Raw genomic sequence first — 26,508 nt, forward strand, 5'->3', positions numbered from 1 at the left:
TGGAGAATAATTAATGATTTCAGAGTAATAGACTAGTTATTCTTGGAGAATTGTTAATGCATCATATCACGATCAAGCCCGAAACAAAATGCAATTTCACTGCATTTAGCAGTTGATTTTAGACATTCATGGGCCAGTAAATTGTATGTTGACAAAGTGATATGTATAATATGATATACCGGTATAAAGTGCTCTTAACTGTATATTGTTAAAATTATTACTATATTAAATAAAATATATAACCTAATTATTATTATTTTATTGGGCCATTTTGGTCGTCTCTATTCTCTCATTGACACAAAAATTGTCTGGTTACAGAAGAAATACCTGCCGAGTTACGTCCCTTGAAGTTATGAACATAAAGTTGACCTACTTGAAACTGAATGGCGAATATTGTTGTTAATAACATATTTCTGGAACTTCAACCGTTCTTAATTTATGAACCTAATGCTAAGCAATCTCTGTGGTTTAAACTTTTAATACTGAGATGTATTTACAGTAACATATATCACGTTTTCAGATTAAAAGACGAGTTACCTCCCTTAAAGTAGCACTGTTGTATATTTTATTATTTCATCCCGGTTACAACACAAGGTTAAACAAATCACAAGTCAACGCGCTGAAATAGCTTGAAAAAAATAACATTAATACAGCCACCGAGAGCAAGAGGTGAAGTGTTTCCTATAGGGAAGGAAATATGCCGTCAATATAATTATGTAGAAACAAACTCGCTGTAGTTTGACTCATAACTGTGTTACTTCATTTGTTAAATACAAATCGTGGTGCATCGATATCACGCCATAATGTCTGAACTAGAAATAGTTAGCCAAAAATAAAATCGCAATGCCTCAGACTCAAAATAATCAAGTCATTTTAACAATAAGTGAAACCAGGTATGCTGTAGGCCTACACGGAAATCGAGAGATTTAACTTGTTTGATTGTGGCAGACTCTCTCAGTCCGTGACCCTGATAAGGATAAAATATTAAATGTTGATGAAAACGATTTTCAGATAATAGACCTAACCATATCTGAGAGTGAAAGACTTTGGCGAAATCAAAATGATCTTGAATCCATGAAAATGTGTATAACAGATATATAAAAATCTACATAATAGTTATGCTAATAGGGTCAAAGGACTTTTGATCGCGTTCTGCATAAGGTTATATTTCACATTGCATCCAGTCACAGCAGATTTTTTTTTAAATAAAATTAATCTTTCAAGTCATATACAGTTAAGTCTATCATTTTGAATATCTCCAAAAAGTGTTCTTTGAACAACGAAGATATTTTCTGCTGAGTTACTTCCCTTGAAGATACACTCATAAATATGACCTACTTAAAACAAACCGACAAAAATTGAAGTTGTAACACATTTTAAGTGAATTTAGTAATAAATAAATTTAAGTAATGGTATGCTATCGTTTTAAGTTTATTAACAGTGAGAATTCCTACTTGTTGTATTATAAAGACGAGTTGTCACACTTCATGTTGATCAAGAAATTGTCCAGTGGCCTTTTTTGTGCCATTACTTTATTTAACTAAAAAAGGTTGAAAACTAGACCGCTTGTGAGGTTCACATATCAAAACTGGACAATGGAACACCAGTAATGTTGTCTGTCAAGTTCTACGAAGTTTTGGGCATCAAAATGACCCTGTCATTGTGGCAATGAAAATTCAAATAACAGAATTATATGGTTTTTATATGTATGCACATGGTGGGGATAGCCTGGTCATCTTAGTCACCTCTCTTATTAATGACATCATATAGTATTAAAGACTCCGGAGCACACTAAATAACGTCTGTGATAAATTATAAAATTAGGAAACATCTATACATCACCTAATGGTCAAAAATCTCGTCTAATAATTGCATCCTACAGTAAACATCGTATAGTCTTGTATACTACATCTTGTTCTATTCTTAACAGCGACTCCTCTTTTTTTGTATATCTTTTCTATTGACTTAATACGTGATAACGTGTGTTCACCTCTTATTCTATATTAGGAAAACCGTCAGCAGAATGTATACTGTAACTGATCAGTATTAACATATAGTATTTACTAAACTGAATTCACTCATTGAAGATAAACTTCAAAGTTTGGAAATTTGACACAGGGTTTAAAGAATAGGTGAACTAATCTCAACATTATAGTGAGTAGGTTCAGCTAATGAATACCAGTGAAATATCATCAAATTAGCTCAACATTATAGAGTAACACTACTAATCAACAACTATCAGTCCTTCCCTTACCAGACTACATGATAATCTCCATGAAAAACTCTACTAATACAATAGGTTTACTACAGGACAGACGATGAAATATTTTGTAAATAACTACTAAAATTTGTCTAACTAAAATTGACAGTTCCTATAATCAACAGACATTCAGTATCATCATTAAGTTCTACCAAATATTTAATTCACGGCTTGAATTAAGAGCTTTGATCTGTGAAGGTAGTTGTATTCATCTGATAACTTGTGGAAGACGACAGAACTAAACTTCACACAAAAGACAACTCCTCTGAAGATTTCAGAATTATATGATTTGGTAACAGGCCTAGCAAAGTTAGATGACTTGTTCTTGATTCGAACTAATCATTGTAATGTTACTATATGTTACTGAACTAAAGAGGTACGTCTGATACAGGTCTGTTCATGTCCGGGATACTTTCAACTCACAGACGATAGAGATGCATAAAACATTTTGTTTTTTTCTTTTGGAAATTGTTTCTTAGCAACAAAGACTAATTTTAAAAGATTTGAGGGTGAGCAAATAGAAATATGGAGGCTTTTGATTAAAAGAAAAAACTTGTTCCTTATCCTACCCATCTTTTAATTGAAGACTTGGTTGAAACAGATTTTTTCCCAAATTATGAGCAATGTCTTAATAAATCTCCAAAGATTAGATAACGCTTTATCTATCATTTTCAAAGAAAAAACAAAATTGCAAAGTATCAAATGTATATGATTTTGAAAAAGATTCAAATTATATTTTAAGATCAAGATCTAAAATAAAAAAAGGTCATCTTCTCTTTTTGAAGGTCGAATCAAAAGAAAACTATAATTTATTTATTTTGGCTGATAATAAATTTGGTTTGACTTATTTTTATATCTCAATTGTATTATTTATCATTTTATGATAATTATTATTTTATTCGGCCTTTGATCGATGATACCTATGATATAAATAGTGATTTATCTCATAAAACAAAATCACTTTCTTTTTTAAAAATTTTAAAATTGGCCGATTTTCAACAATACCTTACAATAATTACTAATGGAACTGATATGAGGACGGGATATGAAACTGTCTTAGAACCTCCGAAGGATTTGAAAACCACAAAGAGATTATTTCTTTCAAAGTATAAAGGAGAAGGAGTGGTTTTTGGAAGAAAATAAAATAATAAAAAATGGGAAGAAATTCAAACATTCAGAAATATTCCTAGTAACCCAATGCTCATGTGTATATGCGGTAATTGTACACTGTAGTACGGGTTTTACCTTGCTGATTAACCCCAGAATTCTGACCCTTGTACAGACAGCTGGAGTTGAACTTAGTGATAGTAGGCTACTGATGCGATGTACGGTTTAAAGTTCTCGTTATCTTTTTCTAGGTACTTCAAGTCAAGGACTTGCCTATCTTTCTTTGACAACACTGTTGGCGATCTTTACTTGTGTAAATACATGGCATTGCTGTGACAAGATTGTGCCGAACCACATGTACGGATATTGAAAATCTCATGTTTCCGTTTCTTCCACAATCCTTGGTGTTGAAGTTCCTTAATTCATTTCATTTCTTCCAAAACTTTATCTGTGGTTCATTTCAAGTTGTCCTTTGCTATGATTATTTTCACGTAAAAAAAAAAAGAAGAAAACTTCTTGGAAGACAATTGCCGTCTCCTTCGCCTGATGGTTGATGTTGACTGAGAGCCTAAATTGTTCTTTCGTGTTGTTTCTATTTCAACCATTGTAACGCTTTGTTGCCTGGGTTGAAACGTTTTCCAGTCTTAGTAAAACAATTATCCTGTTCAGATGTTGTAACTTGTGTTTTTTTTTCAAGTTAAAAATATCAGCCAGATCAAACATTGTTTGAGTTGTTGACAGGTCAACTTATTAATTCACATAACTTTCTTCTTTTCTCTGATCTAATTGGATTAAATATAAAATCATTTGTTTCTACATCAGTTATAATTACCTCCTCGGTAGGTATCGTAATCTTGACTGTGATTCAATTGGAACATTAACGTGCACGGCAAAATCATCAACAAAATTATTTACTTCATTAATTGGATCATTAGATTCATTACCCATCAAAATATCATTAATACCAGTTATTTTATATTGCTCCTACTGATGCAAATTCATTGATACACTTAGATTTAAACAATGTATATTTATATCATTGTTTTCTATAATTATCCTCTGTCATTAATCTAAAATTGTTCCTTCAATGCAAACTATCCTGTTGTTTCATAATAGCGAAAGTATTTGTTATATCTCGCAGGAAATACTCATGTGCAGTCAAACTTATTTGACGACTTTCCAGAAGACATAACAACATAGTTGCGGGTTTATAAAAAGTGATTATTATTGTCAGCTGTAGAGCTTAGAATCTGCTGTGCGGAACTAGAATTAACACTTTCTGATGCAAATAGTTCAACAAGATATTTCTGTAATTGTACCTTGATATCATTGTACCCTACCTACTATACTACTATCCTGGACTTGTCTCAAGACTACTACAGAAAGTGTCAGACATACCTTTGTATGCATACTCTTTCCTGCATATTTTGCAAATAATAACTTGCATGTTCAGATTTTCTCTCACAGGGGGGCATGCCTCGACCTTTCTGAATCCAAAGTATTTCCATACTCGAGAACGAGTCTTTTTTCCTGGAAAATCATACAACTTTAGGCCCAATTCATCTTCTTCACTGCAGGAAGTCGCCATTTTGAATACATGACATTTGTTTCTACATCAGTTATAATTACCTCCTCGGTAGGTATCGTAATTTTGACTGTGATTCAATTGGATCATTAACGTGCACGTATGACAAAGTGTTGTCGATATCCCCTTTTTGCGATCCAATGCTGGTGGTCCCCGTCCGTAAATAAGTTGAATAACAGTTTTCAAATATCTTTATATAAATATAAGACTTCACGTTGTGTTCTTAAAGTTGACATTCAATAGAATAACATCAAGAGAATAGCACCAAGAGAAGAATTTAAAGTGTATTTCTAGTCGAGAATAATTTCGAATGCCTACTAGTCTTAAAGGTAGCCAAAGATAAGACTTTATGAGTAATAACGTTTCCTGTTAAGTACTGAAGACAGAGAGTAGTCATATTTATACTTTCGACTGTATACGTCATATCGACAGGAATGATAATCTGTTAATCTTTTAATGTTGGTACTTAAAAAAATTAGCCATTAAATTGTACCTTTTTGAATATGAATGACCATTATATAACGGCCACGAGTCCTAATTCATGGGCTATTAATTTCTATACCAATTTCATGATCCAAAGCGCCGTAGGCAATAACACATTAACCTACTAACAAAAAGCTGAATACGGGCGGATCTCAGTTTTGTTACATTCCTCCCTTTGCAGAGGGTCATGAAATTGGGGTACCAAAAGAAAACGGTTAAATCTATCCTCACACCTGTCGATTCTTAACATCATAATTATTAATAATACAAGTTGAAAAATACACATTACAAAAAACAATTCTTCAATATAATCAGAAATAACACAAGGCATGATTGTAAGTCTATATTGTTTATATGCACTACTAGAAGCTACTACATCCACCATAAAAAGTTATATCCACCATCAAAGTTATATCCACCATAAAAAGTTATATCCACCATTAAAAGTTATATCCACCATTAAAAGTTATATCCACCATCAAAGTTATATCCACCATCAAAGTTATATCCACCATTAAAGTTATATCCACCATTAAAAGTTACATCCACCATTAAAAGTTATATCCACCATAAAAAGTTATATCCACCATAAAAAGTTATATCCACCATAAAAAGTTATATCCACCATTAAAAGTTATATCCACCATTAAAAGTTATATCCACCATTAAAAGTTATATCCACCATAAAAAGTTATATCCACCATAAAAAGTTATATCCACCATTAAAAGTTATATCCACCATTAAAGTTTCTTAAGGTGCTTGGGTTTGCGGTTGTCGATTCTACCATTTGGTGAGTAGGTTTCTCAGGTTACATCGTTTATTTCGCCATAGGTTATGTTGTTTCGTTTTTGAAGAAGCAGGATACGTTTCACCATTTAGCTAAACTTGAAGTCTTCAACTATAAAGAGATCTACACATTTGTTTTTAAAATTATGTCAATTACATTGTAGATTCCTGGGCTTTGGCAGCGTTTCGGGCTTGTGCCAACTTTAGTAAGTAGTCCAGGGTCATTCTTCCTTTAGGTACAGGGAGACTGGATTCATCAGATGGGGGTGGAGTATCATCCCTCGGTCTAGGAATCGGCGGGTACATGTTGTTGGGGAGTAGAGGAACTGTAGGATCAGGTCGAGATGTTGGTTCATCGTTTGGAGCGGAAGGTATAGTACGCAACTGCACATCGGAAGACCTTTTGTTCCCCCGCCCATGAGCAGTCCGAGTCCGAAGAACCGACAGAAACCTATGCGCCCCATTCTTCCAGCTATACAATATTTTATAAAGACAAAAAGTATCAAAATACCCGTTATTACTGCTATGCTAATAGCAGCGATTTTCCGAAGTGGCCATTTTTCTGTAGCTTCCTGCTCTAATTTCTGTAAATTTTCAATTTCGTACGTTAGTTCCTGCATTGGGATATCAGTAATATGTTCTAATTTGGGTGGTAATTTTGTAAGTGAGTAATTCTCGAATTTGGTGATATAAGGTTGCCAAAGGTCTTGAATTCTTTTCTCAAAAATAGCAGTCACGTTTGGGAAGGACGTGGAATCCATGTATGAACTTTCGTTCGAAAAGTGTGCGGGTAGTTCTAGAAAATCATTTTGAGCCTTACATGATTGTGGTAAGGTGATCGATTGTATCGGTGGCCGTATCACGACAGACTGGTGTACGAAACTAGTCTGATGACATACAATTGAAAATCGGATTGGTCGTTGCGTGACAACCATCCACATACCGTTTGCTAAATATGTTGCCACCGGTAAAATACAGTTCGGCTTAATAAAGACTTTACATAATTGGCGTATCTTCTCTCGATTTTCCGTAAACAAGGCAACTATACAGAGTTGTGACAAATTAATATGGTAGATAGGACTTGTAATTTGGCAAAATCCAGCCAATGGGTCTGAACATTTAGTGAATTCGTCAGAATCTAGAATTGCATATTTTGTTCTATCAGTATTAACTGCGATGACCTCAGCCTCGAGCCGATATGAGGCTACCATTTTAAAGGTCGCTTTAGACTTTTGAATTTCGATTAATAGTCTGCGGAGACTTCCGGGAATCAATACACTTGGGGACAAATGTCCTAAGGAAAGCATGTTAAGTTGAAGTTTGATTTCCGATGCGTACATCTGTGCTCTAAGATACATGTCTTTGAGGTCATCGAGAACTAATTTCATTCTTAAATAAAGATGGAGAAATCCCTCTAAACTTACTAGTTTCTTTTTAAATTGCCGAACTACGTTTTTTATCTTGATATCCAAGTTTCGTAAACTATCTGATAATAAATTAACTTGTTGCCTATTTTCTGAAATATGTAAGCGTGATACATTTAATATAGACAAACTTTCAGCAACTACATGTTGAATAGCTTGTTGGTTATTAGCTAGCTTATCGATATTACTTCTAATGACATTTAAATCATCGGTACTGACAGTACCGAACAACCAACTTAATGCTTTTCCTACAAATGGAATAAGTGCTCTTCTTGGCCTAGCATGTTTCATGGACAGTGCTCTATAGTCTTGCACACCATCCAGTAGATCTTCTGTTTCATCTCGAAGAGTTATTACCTCTATTTTTAGTTTGCTAAACGTATTTTCGTATTCTAAGCTATTGTTCCCTGCAGAATAATTTGTCATAATTTCATCTACAGTGAGTAGAGTGCGTCCTATGTCGGTAGCAAGGTCACTGGTGAACTTCATAAACGGAGTTATATCATGGACCAGGGTCAAGCGCCATTTGGACCGACTTGTGGATACCTGATGTACTGGTCGAAAGAGTACATTCTGAGAAACCTTGGTTGCCGCAGTGATACCATAAACAGGTAATAATAATAACCAAATACAACGCATTCTTTCTGAAAAATAATGGACCATTTACTTTAAAACAACAACAACTACAACAAAATTATAATTAATTTTAGTTACATGTGGACACAAATCATGATAAGCGTTAGATATCTACGCCTTAATTAGGTAAATCTTGTTTTGTTCCCATCATTTTCGATACACGATATACTCGTTATTGTATCCATAATGATAATTAGGTTATTTGACCGCAATAGTAATTTGTATGGCCCAAGGCAGTATATCGATATAAGATCAGAGAAGGCGCCTTTCTCATCACTCACAACACACACACCTGATTGGACCATAAATTACTCATCCGATACATCACCTGACGACGATTTACTTTCTACATTACTGTCGTCGATAACATCGTTATCTTGTGCTCTTATCCTTTGAGCTAATTCCATGAGAGGTATATCGCTCTCACTGGAGGAGTTTGCACGTACACGTCTGTACTTTTTAATTAACTGAGCCAAGGGTAACTCATCGTTTTCGGAATACTCCGAAGCAGAGCCCTCAGAACTCGAGTCAGAGAGGGGTTCTACATACTTAGCCTGTCTAAGTCTTTGTTCATCAGTTGGAATGTCCCATTCGTCTATTTTAGCCAACCGTAATTGCTCTGCATGAGCTTTGGTCGTTTTGCCTGTGAGTTGACTCTTAATTCTATACGATACTGAAGATGTTTTTTCGACAATTCTATAGTAAGGTGTCCATCGGTCTTCAAGTTTATTCTTCCTTAAGAAATTCTTATAATAGACCGGGTCACCAACTTCAAATTCGATGTTCTTAGTATTTTTATTTGCATATTTAGCCTGTCTTTTCTTAGCCTTTTTGACATTTTTATAAACTTGTAGGAATGAACGATGTTGATTTTCCAGTGCGATCTGATGGAAATCACCTTCACCTAAAAACTTACGTCTAGGTTTGAGAATATTGTCTAACGGTAACACTGGGTCTCTACAATAAAGTAATGTAAATGGAGATTGTTTTGTGCTAGCGCTTATATTGAATCTCAAAGCCGCAAGACTCTGGTTAAGGTGGATGTCCCAAGTGGAAATGTCAGATTTCAACCGTTTAGACAAGATATCGTGTAACGTTCGATGACTTCGTTCAACTACACTATTACTTTGAGGCCTATAATAAGAAGTACAAATATGTTTTATATTTAAAGTTTGCATCGTTTCTTTCATGACTTTATTTACATTTTCTGTTCCATTGTCTGTCACTATAGCTAATGGACAACCGAACCTTTGAAACATTTCGTCAATCAGTAAATGTGCGACGTTTTGTGCCGATTTATCAGGAATTGGAAATGCTTCAATCCAACCAGAGTACATACATACAAAACTGGCTATGTACTTATTTCCTGATAAACTTGTTGGGTAAGGTCCCGATAGATCCAATGAGATCTTAGCCATTGGATATGGTGGTATACCTGTTTCAACTAAGTCTGGTTTATTTTTAGTCGTTGACCTTGCTTGACAAGCGACACAGTTTTCTACATACTTATATAGTTGTTTATATAAACCCTTCCAATAGTATTTAGTACGAATTAGAGCATAACATCTGTCAACACCACTATGTCCATTCTCATCATGATACTGATTAATGACTTTACTCGTCAAATGCTTGGGGACATAGAGTCTTAAATTAAGATCACCATCTGGGTCAGATATATAGTATAATATGTCATCAACAACTATATATTTATTATTGACCGCAGGCTTTAGGTTTCCTTTTTCTAATTCAGTCTTAATATTTTGTAATTCATCTTTTATTTGTTCACTGACTAAGTCTAATTTTAGTGGGTCATCTTCGGGGTCACTTAAACTTTCATTGTCATTCATATCACAGTCTGCGAAATTACCTGTGTCAACCTTATTAGAATTTATCACATTTATTTCGAATGCATTGTCGTTTAATCGAGGTTCTATCTCCTCGTCGTCATCTGTTAAATTGTCAAAAGTTGCTACTGGCACTCGTGATAGTAGATCTGCTATCGAGTTGCTTTTGCCAGGAATGTATTCAATTTTCCAATTATAACCTTGTATACCAAGGGCCCAAAGCTGAATTTGTTTATTTTGAAACGGCGATTCTAACAAGTACTTTAATGGTTGATGATCGGTTCTAATAATAAATTCCGCATTATGCAAATAATAGTCAAGTTTTTGCAAGCTATAATGTATAGCGTAACATTCTTTTAACACGGTACTATATTTTACCTGTGTTGAACTCGATTTATGACTCAAAAAGTAAATTGGAGTTTCGACTCCATCTATAACTTGTGCTAAACATGCACCTATGCAAGTGTCACTTGCATCAGTGTATAAAACGTACGGAAGATTAGAGTTCGGATAACCTAAAAACGGTATAGTAGTAAGACTATTTTTTAAGAAGTCAAACGCAAGTTGACATTCCGTTGTCCAATTAAATCTAGCAAATTTCTTAGTTAAATGTATTAATGGTTCTGCAATCTTATTGAAATTTGGTATAAGTCTTCTATAATAACTCATCCCTCCAATGAAAGAACGAGTCTCGGTAACTGTGGTGGGAGGAGTCATGACTTTTAACGCTCTCACTTTATCTGGGTCAGCCGAAATACCACTCTTAGTAATAGTAAAACCTAAATATTTCGTCTCTTCTTGCATGAATGAACATTTACTTGCCTTAAGCTTTAGGTTATGTTGTCTTAATCTATCAAAAAATAACTTTATATGTTTAAAGTGATCTTCTGGTGTTTTTGAAAATATTAAAATATCGTCAAGATAAGCGACCGCAAAATCACTGAGGCCTTCTAATACTCGTCCAACTAATTGCATGAATACTCCGGGTGCATTAACTAAACCAAAAGGCATGACATTAAAATGAAATAAACCTCTATGACATGCACTTGCCAGTAACCTGCTCGTAAATCAATGAGGCTGTACACTGAAGATGCATTTAATTGTGCTAATAGATCATCGATTAATGGGAGAGGGTAGGAGTTGATTTTAGTGATTTTATTCAGTGCTCTGTAATCAACACAAAAGCGCCCCCCTCCATCTTTCTTGTCTACGACTACAATAGGAAATGCATACGGGGATGACGAATTTGCGATTATCCCTGCACCTAGCATATCATCAATCGCTTTGTCAACGATTTTTGTTTTATTTAACGGTGTCCTATATGGCCTTAATTTTATGGGTGGATGGTCACCAACATCAATCTTCATTTTGACAGTATCTGTCTGTCCAAGTTCAGTATCGCTCGAGGCGAATATATCTCTATATTTAGTAAATATATTCATTAGGCGTGACCGATGGTTGTTTGGCATTTTTATATCTTTAAAACAGTCATTAGTTTGTTCATTACTAACCTGGTTTACATCTAAAGGTGGGACTAATTCACTTACGTCGTTATGATTGACAGGGTCTATTTGACCTATTAAGCAACCTCTCTTTAAGGTCATAGTTTTGTTAGTATTATTTACTATCGTAATGGGCATACGTCAATTGTTTCGTTCAACATTTACTGTTGCAACTAGTGCATTTGCAACCATTATTCCTGGTTGTTTGCTCATGAAACCAGAATCGGTTCCTTGTATTTGTAGCATGGGCGAATTCGGGTTTAAACATTTTGCCCTTGCTACACTAAAACAACATTTTCAGTCAACCGTACAAGGGATGAAATATGAAGGTCATGGTGTAGCGTTCCATAGATCCTTAGGCATTTGAGGTCGAAATATATCCTCACATTTTTCTCGGCTAGAAAGTCTCTTCCGAGTATCAAATTTCTATTCATAGAAGATACAATAAAGAGTTTATGCTTCATTTCTTTGTTTCCTATTTTAAATTCGAAATCGGCACTTCCATCAATAGTTAAAGATTGTCCGCTTACGGAACGTAGAATTACATTTTCTTTTTTGAGTTTGGGTTTATATTTTAAATTTTGGTAAACGCGCCGGTGCATTAAAGACACTTCTTCACCGGAATCAATTAATGCCCTATAATATTGTTTTTCAAATTTTACTAAACATGTACTCGGATTACCTGCCAAGTTTACTTCTAAAATTTTCTTATTTTAAGAATTTCGTTTTGACTTACAATTTTTGTTGAAAATAGGTTTATTTGTTGAAGTTACTTTCTTTCTCTCCTCGTTAGCCGGTTTACGAGGAGAGGCTAATGGTTTCCCGAATTTAGTCGAACTTTGCAATCGACTTGTTTATGGCCTAATTTACCGCACCTCCAACATTTAATTGGAGGACGGGATGCCCTAAATGTGTCCGCACTGTTAACCTGTCTATTGTTAGGTTTTCGTCGGCAATCCTTTGCCTCATGTCCATGTCTATAGCAAATTCTGCATTTCCTGGGTCTGAAATGGTCAACCTCCATGGGTTCGTCTCGGCTAGAACTATCTTCGTTGCGCGGGAAATTGCTTCCCGTTCTTAATGCGAACCGTGTTCTCAAATTTTGCTCACTCATAGCTAAGGTCACCGCTAATTGCAAAGTTTTGGGATTTTCCCGTAGAATTTTCAATTTTAAATAATTTTCTTTCAATCCGTCAACAAAGAACCCTACTAGTTGCCTTTCTATTTCTAACGACGATGTTCCTGAATATGCTTCCGATGCTAATACCAAAAGTCGCTCACCAAAAAATTGTACGTTTTCATTATGATTTTGTTTAACTTTTCGGAGTAACGCGAAAGCATGTTGTGCATCAGTTACTTCTGCAAAGCGTGCCGAGAGTTCATCCTTTAGCGTAGGCCAATCTGCTGCGGGATGGGTATCGAGATAGCGCCTAATAAAATTAGACACCACCCCTTTACTCGTTTGATAAGCGATCAATTTCATCCTATCGTTTGGAATGGATGCTAACACCGCATACTTTTCAATGGATCTCGTCCATTCCCTAAATGCTTTGGGGTCCCCCTCAAATGAGTCTATTATTGTTACCACCCCATTAGTTGATATCGAATTTGTAAGTCTATTTAATTGGTCAGATAAAGTGTGGAAGAATGTGGTTTCTTCTTCTGTTGACATGTTCTCGGATTATGCTCAATGGACAGTGAAACAAAATTAACTTACCGATAGGAGTGCGTTTCCTCTTCTGTTCTTTTTCCTAGTTCCTTGATCTTCTTGCCCGTTCAGAATCCTGGTCACGGCACCAGAAAAGATAGGTATATGACAAAGTGTTGTCGATATCCCCTTTTTGCGATCCAATATCCATATATATAATGATATATTATATCATTGTTTTCTATAATTATCCTCTGTCAATAATCCAAAATTGTTCCTTGAAGGCAAAAGTATTTATGTTAATTCTGTAACAAAGCTCTTGTTACGTACAGGCCTTTTTCTCCGTGTTGTTAAATCAAAACGTCTAGTGGTTTTTAAATATATTAATAAAGTTCTTCACGTTGTGTATTTTTACAGTATAAGTATCAGCATCAAAACAGTCGAGGTAGAGGTAGTATGAATTATATCAAGATCTTTTAAGAACTAGGAGAGTATCGAATGTCTAGTTCTGGCTGAGTTCCACAGTTTCCAAGTGAATACTAATCCTTCTAATTTGTTAAGGTATATTTATATCATTTGCTGCATACCCCATATTGATAGGTGTGACATCCCCAGAAATAATTTAATAATTTTCTATTATTAATCCACAAAATCTAAACGGTCTTCACACCTATCAATCCTCCAACACAAAATCAATATAATCAAAAAATTAAAAAGGCACAACATAAACATAAGTTCTTCTATGAAAAAATTGTCACTACACATATTAGATATCCACCAATTTTCTAATCTACCATTGGCATAAAAATTATATGTCCACCAATTATCAATCTACCATTGGCATAAAAATTATATGTCTACCAATTATCAATCTACCATTGGCATAAAAATTATATGTCCACCAATTACCAATCTACCATTGGCATAAAAATTATATGTCCACCAATATACTAATCTACCATTGGCATAAAAATTATATGTCCACCAATTATCAATCTACCATTGGCATAAAAATTATATGTCCACCAATTTACCAATTCACCATTGACGTTTAAACTGTTCGATATATCTGTGAAGTCTCCTACAAATAGTCTCTTGTAAAAGAATGTATATCAGATTCAAATTAATTTTAATTAGTGGTATCTTGTTCTATCTTGTAGAGAACGTCGATTTCGTGCCAATCGTAGCACCTCAGCCATCATTCTTCCTCGTCCACTACCCAAATAACTTGCTGGCTCTGGTATCTGAGGATACAACAAAGGTGGTTGTTGTTCCTGTTGCTGGTCATTATGTAAAAGAGGTGCTGTGGCAACAGCTGGTTGTGGAGTAACGATAGCAATTTTTCTTGGAGTCATCTCTAAATCAGCTGACTCCCTCTTGTCCCATTTATGAGTTTCTCTACTTCGTAGGAAGGATTGAAACCGTCGCCGCAGTCCTCCAGACTTACAATATTTTAGAGCCAAAACATATATTATTAATATAGTAATTAAAATTCCGAGACCAATAAGAACTAATTTCCAGAGAGACCATGTTTTTGATTTTTCATTTCTAATTCGTTGTAAATTTTTCATTTCATATGCCAGTTCGTCTAAAGGAAAATTCTCAATATTTTCTAATTTAGGTGGCAATTTTGTTAATTTATAATTTTGACATTTATCTACAAAAGGTTGCCAAAGATCAGTCATTGATTGATTAAATGCTGATGTTAATTTTTCAAAAGAAGTTGGATCAAAGTAAGTACTCTCATTCGAGTAAAGGGCTGGTAGTTCTAAATAATCATTCTGAGCTTTACACGTAGGCGATAACTGAATAGATTGAATTGGTGGCCGCACTGTGACAGACTTATGTACAAAACTCGTTTGGTGACAAATGATCGAAAATATGATGGGTCTTTGAGTTACCACTATCCAAAGTCCATTTGTTATGTATTTAGCCATCGGTAAAATACAATTAGGTTTTACATAAACTTTACATAATTGTGAAATTTTCTCTTTATTATTTGTGAATAAAGCTACAATGCATAATTGCGATAAATTAATGGGGTAGATCGGACTACGTATTTGACAAAATCCAATTAATGGGTCAGAACATCGTTTTGTTTCATCCCTATCTAAAATTGCATACTTTGTTCTATCATTATTAATGGCAATAACTTCGGCTTCAAGTCTGTAAGAGGCAACCATTTTGAAGGTAGCTTTGGATTTAGATAAAATCTTTTTATTTGTCATCGGCATGGGAAAATTATGAATTTTGAAAATTTCAAAAGAACCCTCACTATCCAAAAGAGGGATATTGACCACTACAATAATTTTGTTATCTTCAATAAAAGTAATACAGTTCAAAATTCTACAATAATGCCAAAGATTTTTACGAGGGTCTTTTGGAAGCATAACACTTGGAGGTAATTGGCGTTGAATCTCAATCAAAAGTTTTCGTAAACTGCCGGGTTTAATTATGCTCGGTGACAAATGACCTAATAATAACAAATTTAGTTGTATTTTAACGTCCTCGGCATATAGTTCCGCTCGAAGGAACATATTTTTAATATCATCCAATACCATCTTCATTCTTAAAAATAGATGGATAAATCCTTCAAGACTGATTAATTTCTTTCGGAATTGCTTAACAACACTTTCTATTTTTAAATCTAACTTATGTAAACTTTTTGATAATATATTCACTTGTTGCCTATTTTCTGAAATTTGGAGTCGAGAGACATTTAACAAAGATAAACTTTCAGATACAACCTGTGTAATTGCATGCTGATTTGCAGCTAAAATTTCGATATTTTTTCTTATAACGTCTAAATCTTCTGTACTTACAGTGCCAAATAACCGACTTAGTGCTTTTCCAACGAATGGAATCAAAGCTCTTTTTGACCTTGCATGTTTCGTTGATAATGTCTGAAAATCATTTACGCCATCTAGGAGATCCTCTATTTCATCTCTCACAGTAGTTACTTCCTTCTTAAGAGTATTGAAAGTGCTTACATATTCTTGACTATTATTTTTTATTGAATAATTTGACATGATTTCATCCACGGCGAGGAATGTCCGTCCTACGTCAATAGCTAGATCACTGGTGAACCGTAAAAAGGGATTGATGTCGTGCACAAGTGTTAAAGTCCACTTAGAACGACTGGTGGGGAGGGGTCTGAATAACACATTCTGTGTTATCTTGTGCAACTCAGCAAACCCACCCATCAAAACCAATAAAACCAGTATGTGACACGACATCATTTGAAAAATAGTGGATCAATATCATAATTATATATATATATATATATACACCGTAAACCATAATGCAATTAATCCAAATCTATTCTAAATTTGTAAACAAAATCCTATTTAGAACAAAACAAAAACAAAATCTATGAAATCTATGACTTCTATGGATCAAAATAATGACCGGCGAAATAACGCGTAGAAGGTCATCATTGATCTGTTCATTTGCAACACACGATAGTCTCGTTTATGTGTTCTTAATGAAAAATATTAAGAATATTTTTAAGTGGTATAATGCGGTCGATTAAAAGTAGTTGATTGTAACGGTAATCTGAGAAGGGCCCTTTCCCATCAAACCCAATCAACACTTAGTCATCTAGGCAACCACCATATCATTTGATGAGGCATCATCCGGATTGCCAACATCATCATCATTGGCGCTGTCATTTTCTACTCTAATTCGTTGCGCCATTTCCATGAGTGGTATGTCATCTTCACTCGACGAGTTTTCTCGTACCCTACGGTATTTCTTAATTAGTTCACTAAGAGGCAATTCGTCATCTTCTGAATACTCAGAATCGGAACCTTCAGATTCTGAAGGAGGTTCAACATATTGGGCTTTTCTTAATTTATTTGTGTCTTTAGGTATGTCCCATTCATCAATATTAGCTAATCTTAAGTGCTCAGCATGAGCCTTTATCACTCTGTTAGTGAGTTGATTCCTAATTTTGAATGAGACTGGTGAGGTTTGTTCAACTATTCGATGGTATGGTGACCATCTGTCTTCTAGTTTATTTTTAGTAAGAAATTCTTATAGTATACTGGGTCACCTGTCTTAAAATCAATATTTTTAGTATTTTTGTTAGCGTATTTGGCTTGTCGTTGCTTAGCTTTTTTCATGTATTTATGTACTTGGAGGAATGACCGGTGTTGATTCTCCAATGCCACCTGATGGAAATCACCTTCACCCATGAACTTACGTCTCGGCTTAAGAATATTATCAAGCGGTAACACCGGATCTCTAGAATACAACATGGTAAATGGAGATTGTTGTAACGTTCGATGACTTCGCTCGACAACACTGTTACTTTGTGGTCTATAATAAGAAGTAAGAATATGTTTAATGTTTAAACTTTGGAGAGTTTCTTTCATAACCCTATTCTCATTCTCGGTACCATTATCAGTAACCATAGCTAAAGGACAACCAAATCTGGGAAAGAATTCATCAATTAACAAATGAGCAACATTTCCATGCCTCTATCCAGCCAGAGTATATGCAGACAAAACTGGCAATATATTTGTTTCCAGACAAACTTGTCGGATATGGACCAGATAAATCAAAAGATACCTTTGCCATAGGATAAGGAGGTATTCCTGTCTCAACTAAATCGGGTTTGTTCTTAACAGTTGACCTTGCTTGACATAAAATACATTGTCCTATATATTTATAGAGTTGTTTATAAAGACCTGGCCAGTAATATTTTGTCCTTACTAGTGCGTAACATCTATCTACGCCACTATGACCATTATCGTCATGATATTGTTTGATGACCTTTTCTGTCAAGTGTGTCGGAATGTAAAGTCGTAAATTAGGTTCACCATCCGGATCGGAAATATAATATACAATATCGTCTACCAGTAAATATCTATTATTTATTGTGGATTTCACTGCCCCCCTTTGTAAATCAGTTTTGAGCTTTTGTAATTGATCATCCTTCATTTGTTCGGCTATCATATCTAAATCTAACTGAAAGTCCTCATTGTCAGATGTATCGTCATGGTTATTAAGTTCACAGTCAGCATATTTACTAGTCTCAATCTGGTTTGAATTTATAGCGTTTATCTCAAGTGAGTTATTATTTATACGGGGCTCAATTTCGTCATCATCTTCATTTAAATTGTCAAATGTTGCTTTTGGAACTCGCGATAAAAGATCAGCCATTGAATTTTTCTTACCCGGTATATATTCTATCTTACAATTATAGCCTGAAATTCCTAATGCCCATCATTGAATTTGCTTATTCTGAATGGGTGACTCAAAAAATATTTTAATGGTTGATGGTCTGTCCTAATTATGAATTCTGCATTATGCAAATAATAGTCGAGTTTTTGCAAACTGTAATGAATTGCAAAACATTCTTTTAGTACTGTCGAATATTTGACTTGTGTAGAATTCAATCTATGACTCAAAAAGTAAATAGGTGTTTCGACACCTTCAATAACTTGTGCTGAACATGCACCGATGCAAGTATCGCTTGCATCAGTGTAAAGTACATATGGTAAATTAGAATTTGGGTAGCCTAAAAATGGTATTGTCGTTAGACTTTCTTTTAAGAAATCAAACGCTCGTTGACACTCCTGTGTCCAGTTAAACCTTGCAAATTTCTTCGTCAAATTAATAAGAGGCTCAGCAATTTTACTAAAATTAGGTATGAGTCTTCTATAGTAACTCATTCCACCAATGAATGAACGAGTTTCAGTGACAGTTGTAGGCGGAGTCATCGCCTTTAATGCTCTAACCTTATCCGGATCAGCTGATACACCCTGTGTTGATATGGTGAAACCTAAGTACATAGTTTCCCTTGTCATAAAAGAACATTTACTGGCTTTTAACTTTAAATTGTGTTGTCTTAACCTATCAAATACTTGTTGCAAATGTTTTAGATGTTCTTCTTTTGTTCTAGAAAATATCAAAATGTCATCAAGATATGCTACAGCAAATTCGCTTAAACCTTGTAAGACTTGATCAACCAATTGCATAAAAACACCTGGTGCATTTACTAAACCGAACGGCATCACATTGAAATGAAACAGACCTCTATGACATACAAATGCAGTTTTCTCCTTGTCATCTGCATGCATCTGCACCTGCCAGTAACCTGCACGGAGATCAATTAGGCTATAGTAGGAAGTTGCATTCAATTGTGCCAATAAATCATCAATCAAAGGAAGTGGATATGAGTTGATTTTGGTGATTTTATTGAATGCACGATAGTCCACACAAAATCTCTTGGAACCATCTTTTTTATCCACAACTACGATTGGAAAACTAAAGGGACTCGTAAAAGGTGCAATTATATCTGCACCTAGCATGTCATCAATAGCTTTGTCAACAATCTGCCTTTTGTTTAGTGGTGTTCGGTAAGGTCGTAGTTTTATAGGTGAGTGATCACCTATGTCAATTTTCATCTTAACAGTGTCCGTTTGTCCTAATTCCATATCATTTGTAGCAAATATGTCTCTATAATTAGTCAATATATCTATAACCTTTGACCTATGTATGTCTGGGACATCTATATCTTTAAAACAGTCGTCATTGTTAGTATACACTTTTGACACATTATAATTGCCAATAGAAACCTCTGAGATATTTTTAGTGGGTGGAGTTAAATCATGTACCTCATCATGTTCAACAGGCTCCACCTTTCCTACTAAACAACCCTTGTTTAACCTTATAGTTTGGTTAGTATTGTTAACCAATGAAATGGGCATACGTCCATTATTTTGTTCCACGTGGATTCCCGCAATTAATGCATTAGCAACCATTACACCTGGTTGTTTGCTAAGGTATCCAGAATCCATACCTTGTACCTGCAGCATAGGTGCAGTCAGGCTATGGTTCTTAATTCTCGCCATGCCTAAACAACTACTTTGAGGATTAAGTACAACACTTTCAGTCAATCTTACGAGCGACGAAATATGAATATCCTGCTGATGGGGAACATACGTTCCATATATCCTCAGACATTTCAAATCAAAATAAATGCGTACATTTTTCTCGGATAGAAAATCTCTACCCAAAATCAAATTCCTATTCATCGAAGTTACTACGAAGAATTTATGTTTTATATCTTTGTTACCAATTTTAAATTCAAAAACAGCACTGCCACTAATTGTCAATGCTTGTCCACTAACCGATCGGAGAGTGACATTTTCCTTTCTAAGTTTCGGCTTATACTTAAGACTATTATATATGCGACGGTGCATTAATGATACCTCTGCTCCGGTATCGATTAAAGATCTATAATTTTGTTTCTCCAATCTCATAATACAAGTACTTGGATTTCCTGCCAAATTTATAAAAATATCTTTTTTATTTTTAATTGAAGTTTTTCTAAAATATTTTGTTTTCTTTGTCCTAAATGATCTCTCCCCGACAGCCGAATTTCGAGGAGAGGGTATTAGTTTTCCGAGGAAAGCCGAACTTTACAATCGGCCTTTCTGTGCCCAAGTTTACCACATCTTGTAATGTGGTAGGGTTTTCCCGTATTATTTTCATTTTAAGGTAATTTTCTTTTAACCCGTCAATAAAGAAACCTACAAGTTGCCTTTCGACTTCCAGACTTGACACTGAGTATGCCTCGCTAGCCAAAACCAATAGTCTTTCCCCAAAACATTGTACATTTTCACCCGTGTTTTGCTTACATTTTCGAAGAAGTGCTAACGCATATTGTGGGTCTGTCACCTCAGCGAAGCGTGCCGACAATTCATTCTTAAGCTCCTCCCACGTTGCCTCTCCATTAGCGTCTAGGTAACGCCTTATGAAATTTGAAACGACACCCTTACTCGTCTGGTATGCAATTAGTTTCATTCGGTCGCCCGTAATTGAAGCCAATATTGAGTACTTTTCAATAGAGCGGGTCCATTCTCTGAATTTCTTAGGGTCGCCATCGAAGGGTTCGATGATTGTAGCGACACCGTTGGTGGAAATGGAATTAGTCAATCGACTAATTTGATTTGACAAAGTCTGAAAGAATGCAGTCTCGTTTTCACCTTCCATTGTTTCGATTACTCAAAAAAATGAACAGAAAGGAACTTACTGTTTTAGAGAATCCTCCTATTCGTTGTGCTATACGTTTCCTCTTGAACGTTTCCTCTTCTTTAACTTGTAACCCGTTCAGAATCCTGGGAACCAGGCACCATAAAAGCTGGGTATGTAACAAAGCTCTTGTTACGTACAGGCCTTTTTCTCCGTGTTGTTAAATCAAAACGTCTAGTGGTTTTTAAATATATTAATAAAGTTCTTCACGTTGTGTATTTTTACAGTATAAGTATCAGCATCAAAACAGTCGAGGTAGAGGTAGTAGCAAATGAATTATATCAAGATCTTTTAAGAACTAGGAGAGTATCGAATGTCTAGTTCTGGCTGAGTTCCACAGTTTCCAAGTGAATACTAATCCTTCTAATTTGTTAAGGTATATTTATATCATTTGCTGCATACCTCATATTGATAGGTGTGACATCCCCCGAAATAATTTAAGGAGATACTTAAAAATTAAACCTTTTATCTTTTCAATGTCCGTCAATATAATTATGATGTATTATATATTTCGATCATTTTTATGACCATACTAAAACAATAAAGGACAATAACAAAATACCAGGCTAATAGCCCATGGCGGACCATGGACTGATCCTGTAGAAGTGTATTTTGTTACAGGTGCTCACAGGCGTGGAATAGTTGTTTATCCTTCCAAACGTGGATGTTGGCAGTGTGATAAAGGATTGATTCCCAATTCTCTTTAAGAGCATCTACATTGCCTTGACATGACCCACCAGAAGTGGTTACTTATGAACTGTAACCAATCAAGGAGAGGGGCAAGGGCTGTTTTCTTGCCACATGCCGTTACAATTTTTTTTACAATACATAAGTCAAATTGGTGTGTAATCTCAGGGTAGTCAACCCGAATAATTTTTCTAATGGTTTTGTGTCTGTCTGTGGTGAGGATGTTGACGTCAATATTCCATTTCTTCATATTAGACAAACACTGTATTAGCCCCATGGGTTCCATGGCATTGGAATTTTTCACCCGGGGATCAGCCTTGTTGAGAACAGCAAAATCAACTATATATCCTGAATCCACATCCATGAGAGTGTACGTCCCATACTTTGCACAGTGGCCCGGACTGTCACGACGGCCATCACCAGATAGAACAACCTTGTCCTCCCTGCTCAACCCAATCACAACACCTAACTGACACGACATCCATGTTTCATTTATTACTGGGAAAAGATAACGCTTCTGCAGGGCATAGAACTGGCTCTGACAAAGGATTGGTAATTTCAGATATGCAGAAATATCTTGAAGTCTGGCATATGTTTTACCTGAAAACAAGGTGGCTGCAGACAAAAGCAGGTTACCAACTCTCATTCTATCTAAAGTAGGTTATGATGACCAAGTGTATTTGCAACCAGCAGTACATTATGTGCTCACTATCAGTCTAGACCCTACCACCGTCCTTTTAAACTCTAAAACCTCTGCCGCACATCCTGTTTTCTGGCATTTCCTAAACAAATTTACAACACAGGATTCAAACACAAGGAATTTTCTTTCATCTGCAGCATTTTCTGGTACACTGAAAGATTCAATGTCCTCAAAATCAGTGGAAAGTGGTTGCTCATCTGGTGGGTCTTGATCATATTCACTGTCCGACTCACTTTCAGTGTCAGGAACAAAATCTAAGTCATTGGCATTTTCTATATCTAAACTTTGATCAATCATAGTGATCTCGACCTCATCTTCGTATTCGATCTCTGGTGGGATAATTGGAGGGCATAGGGCACCAGGATTGGAGATCTGAAAAGAGAAATTGGGTGAAATGAGTAAGATAGCTTGCCAGGCAAAGTAATATACGCCTACTGGAAGCTTTGTTGGACAGAAAACATTTAGAAGAAAAAAAGTCTATTTACCATAGCATTGTTTTAATTAACAGAATTGTGTTTCTTCAAAGATTTTTATTTCATCAGAATCCGTCAAGAATTGTACCTTAAGTGTTTAAGACCTTAAATTCAAATGCGTTATGAAGAACGAGGGCTATAACTCAAATATTAATATTTTTGGATTTTCAATTTTTCAAACTAAAAATGGAACGGGTTTTGAAGAAAAGGGCTATAACAGATACTAAATATTTTAAGATTTTTTTTATTTTCGGTAGGGTTGCACCGTGGGTGATAATAAATGATTTCAGCAGGTTTTTTCAAAATCCGTGAAGAATTGTGCCTTGTAGAGTGTTTACAGCTAAATGTCAAACGTGTTTTGAAGAGCAAGGGCAATAGTTCATATTTAGATTTTCTATGGGGTTCATCTTTCGTAGATAATAAATGATTTCAATAAGTTAGGTCCAAATCAGTGAAGAATTGTGCCCTGTAGAGTGTTTACGAGCAATTGCCAATTGTGGATAGACCAACGGACATGGATGACAGCAATATACGTTCCACAATTGTAATGGCAGACAAGTAGTTTGAGAGGTTGACACGAACGATCAGTAATCGAGAACTGCGCTTTCTGGAAGTTAAAGATAGCTTGCCAGGCAAGGTAATATACGCCCACTGGCAGCTTTGGTTTTGAATAAAAATATTAGGCAGTACAGTAACTAACTATCACCAGTATGAAATATTCAACCTTCTGTCATACACTTCTTTTAAACTCTTTAGGACGATACTGAGTAATATTGAGTATGAGTTCTTGCCCTTGTTCTTGAAAGCGAGTTCAATTTTTAGCTCGTGAAAACTCTAGAAGGCAAATATTCATAGCGCGGGACTGAATAATTAAACCAAGTTGTGTCAAAATACAGCAAGAATCATGCTTTTAAGTGTTTAAGAGCTAAATTTGAAAGCGTTTTCAAGCACAAGGGCAAAAACTCACACTAAATATTTTTCAATTCAATAGATTTCGGGGAAGGGAGGGTTTGATTCTCCCAAATGTACAGGCCTAGGGTGGAGCAGACACTTTATTTAGAAATTAGGATTACGGGTCTTGATATTGGGTTTTCTTCTGTTCTTATTCTGATTTGAAATTAGAAAAAATAACTCGCCCAGTGGGCGAGAAGTATAGTATCTGTTATGTACTGATTGTTTTTAGTTTACTATGAACAATATTATCATTTAAGTTCTTATTTTTTGAATATGCAACTATCATTTTCTGCTTATAGACATGGGGGAATTTCTCTTGAAGGCTTTTATAGTGGGCATGAACTATCTTGCTTGCTCGATTGCTGGTTGTATTAAACGGGACAACAAAGGGTGCTATGCCTACATTATGATGAATATTTAGTCCTATAGGTCTTGCTGTATTCAATGTCTCAATCCAATGGGCTTCCCTAGATTGACGGAATTTGGTAGTTTCATCTTCGGGCAAGTCAATTTCTATACGCTCAATTGGGATTAGGACGAGATAGTCTATTGAATGGTCGTCGAGGTTGAAATGATTAGAAACAGGCTTGTCTTTCTTTAATTTGATGTCTGACCTATGAGCATTAAAGCAAGTTCGTAAATTATTCTTAGTTTCTCCTACATATTGTTTGGGGCATTTCTTGCATGAAATTAAATATATTACATTCGAATGTTCACATGTTAGATGTTCCTGGATCGGGTACCTTTTATTCGTAGAGTTGCTTACAAAATAATGAGTTTCTGATATAAAGGGACATGTTTTGCATCTACTGGACAAACATGGAGCACTTCTTAAACCTGGAGGTACTTCGGCATAAAGTCTGTTTGGTTTTAGCTGCTATCTGTGCTAAGGTGGAATTTTTTATGTTTCGTAAAAATCGTTTAGAGTACCCACGCTCTTTCAGTTTTGAGAAAACAATCGTACAGGCTTGGTTGAAATCAGAAGATCTTGTACAAATTCGATGAAATCGTAAAACTTGTGACTTAATTATACCTGAAAAGGTATGTTTTGGGTGAAAGGAGCTCTTGTGCAAGAGTTGATGAGTATCAGTTTCTTTGAAATACACTTTAATATCCAGTGTATTTGTTTCTGCTATGGAATCTCCCTTAAAGACTGTGGTATCGAGAAAGTCTATGCTTTTGTCACTCACGTTTGCGGTTAGTTTGATAGAAGGATGGTGGTTGTTGAGAATTTCAAACAATTCCCAAAACTGTTCGATAGAATAAGTCCAAACCATAAAAATGTCATCCAAAAAGCGTCCGTAAAAAAGTGGGTCAAATGGACAGAGGGGCAACACCTCACGTTCCCACTCTGCCATGAAAAGGTTTGCGTACGAAGGGGCGAATCGTTTGCCCATTGCTGTCCCTCAAGTTTGTAAATATGTTTTACCATTAAATGTGAAATCGTTTCGACTAATACGAATCTCTAAAAGCTGTAGAATTGCATCGTCGGGTCTGTTTGGATCTGGGTTTCTATTAAAAGCTTTACGAACTGCCGTTAGACCAGTAGTGTTATCGATATTGGTATACATAGAAGAAACGTCGATAGAAATTAAAATAGCATTAGAGGGAACTCGAAGATTTTTTATTTTATTGACAAAATCGGTTGTGTCTTTAAGGTAGGCGCGATGTTGACATGCTATAGGTAGTAAGAAATGATCAATGTATTCTGACACTGCATATGACTCACTACCACAGTCAGATATAATCGGGCGGCCTTTAGGGATTTTATTCGAGATAAACCACTCCTTGGTTGGATTCTTATGGATTTTAGGCAAAGTGTACAAATGTCTCTCGCGACAATCAGGTTTGGCAGACAGATAGTCATATTGTTTCTGTTTGAGATAACTAGTTTTGACTAAATCGGCAAGAATACTGTTAATCATGTTAGCAGTTTCTTTGAAAATTGGTTTCGGTAAAATGGCATAATGTTTAGGATTATTCAGTTGATTCTCTGCTTCTAAAACGTAATCCTCCCTATTCAAAATGACACAACATGAACCTTTGTCACTCTTTTTAATAACAATGCTATCATCTTTCTTAAGTAAGTTTAACGCTTCACGTTCCACTCGTGTGAGATTAGGCTTTTCGTGTGTTATGGAAAGGTTCACTGTTTGGCTATTCATACTCGCAAATGCTTTCAATATTTCAGGATGGATGGCGGCCTGAGGGGGTGTCCGCGTGGATTTAGGAATAAACATTGTTCTAGCACCACGTGGGGGATGGTTTCGAAAAAAATATGTGCAGCTAAGATTTCGTTGAAATCGTTCAATGGATGGTCGGAGATAATTCAAGTTAGCTATCTTTGGTGTGGGAATAAATTTAAGTCCACGGTC

General features: G+C 35.4%; 5 protein-coding genes across 5 annotated transcripts in view; all 5 read right to left on the minus strand.

The window, feature by feature from the left end:
* Nucleotides 1–6,443: 6,443 nt before the first annotated feature.
* On the minus strand, nucleotides 6,444–13,300 carry LOTGIDRAFT_171625 (hypothetical protein; the record flags this gene model as incomplete). The annotated part of the gene is made up of 3 exons (XM_009047829.1): nucleotides 6,444–8,290; nucleotides 8,611–9,239; nucleotides 12,504–13,300. The coding sequence occupies 3 exons, from the start codon at nucleotides 13,298–13,300 to the stop codon at nucleotides 6,444–6,446; spliced, it is 3,273 nt and encodes a 1,090-aa protein (XP_009046077.1).
* A 1,109-nt stretch (nucleotides 13,301–14,409) lies between these two features.
* LOTGIDRAFT_171626 (hypothetical protein) lies at nucleotides 14,410–16,512 on the minus strand (the record flags this gene model as incomplete). Its single annotated transcript, XM_009047830.1, has 1 exon — nucleotides 14,410–16,512. One exon carries the CDS (start codon nucleotides 16,510–16,512, stop codon nucleotides 14,410–14,412), a length of 2,103 nt encoding a protein of 700 aa, XP_009046078.1.
* A 364-nt stretch (nucleotides 16,513–16,876) lies between these two features.
* On the minus strand, nucleotides 16,877–20,136 carry LOTGIDRAFT_171627 (hypothetical protein; the record flags this gene model as incomplete). The annotated part of the gene is made up of 2 exons (XM_009047831.1): nucleotides 16,877–17,094; nucleotides 19,587–20,136. 2 exons carry the CDS (start codon nucleotides 20,134–20,136, stop codon nucleotides 16,877–16,879), a joined length of 768 nt encoding a protein of 255 aa, XP_009046079.1.
* A 1,886-nt stretch (nucleotides 20,137–22,022) lies between these two features.
* LOTGIDRAFT_137738 (hypothetical protein) lies at nucleotides 22,023–22,652 on the minus strand (the record flags this gene model as incomplete). The annotated part of the gene is made up of 1 exon (XM_009047832.1): nucleotides 22,023–22,652. The coding sequence occupies one exon, from the start codon at nucleotides 22,650–22,652 to the stop codon at nucleotides 22,023–22,025; it is 630 nt and encodes a 209-aa protein (XP_009046080.1).
* A 51-nt stretch (nucleotides 22,653–22,703) lies between these two features.
* LOTGIDRAFT_171628 (hypothetical protein) overlaps nucleotides 22,704–26,508 on the minus strand; it is a gene marked incomplete at both ends in the record, with an annotated part of 6,481 nt that continues 2,676 nt past the window's right edge. Inside the window, one exon of the mRNA XM_009047833.1 lies at nucleotides 22,704–23,078. Coding sequence (XP_009046081.1) covers nucleotides 22,704–23,078 — 375 coding nt within the window. The remainder of the gene's footprint in view (nucleotides 23,079–26,508) is intronic.

Source organism: Lottia gigantea, assembly GCF_000327385.1.
Source record: "Lottia gigantea unplaced genomic scaffold LOTGIsca_117, whole genome shotgun sequence".
Taxonomy (NCBI): domain Eukaryota; kingdom Metazoa; phylum Mollusca; class Gastropoda; family Lottiidae; genus Lottia; species Lottia gigantea.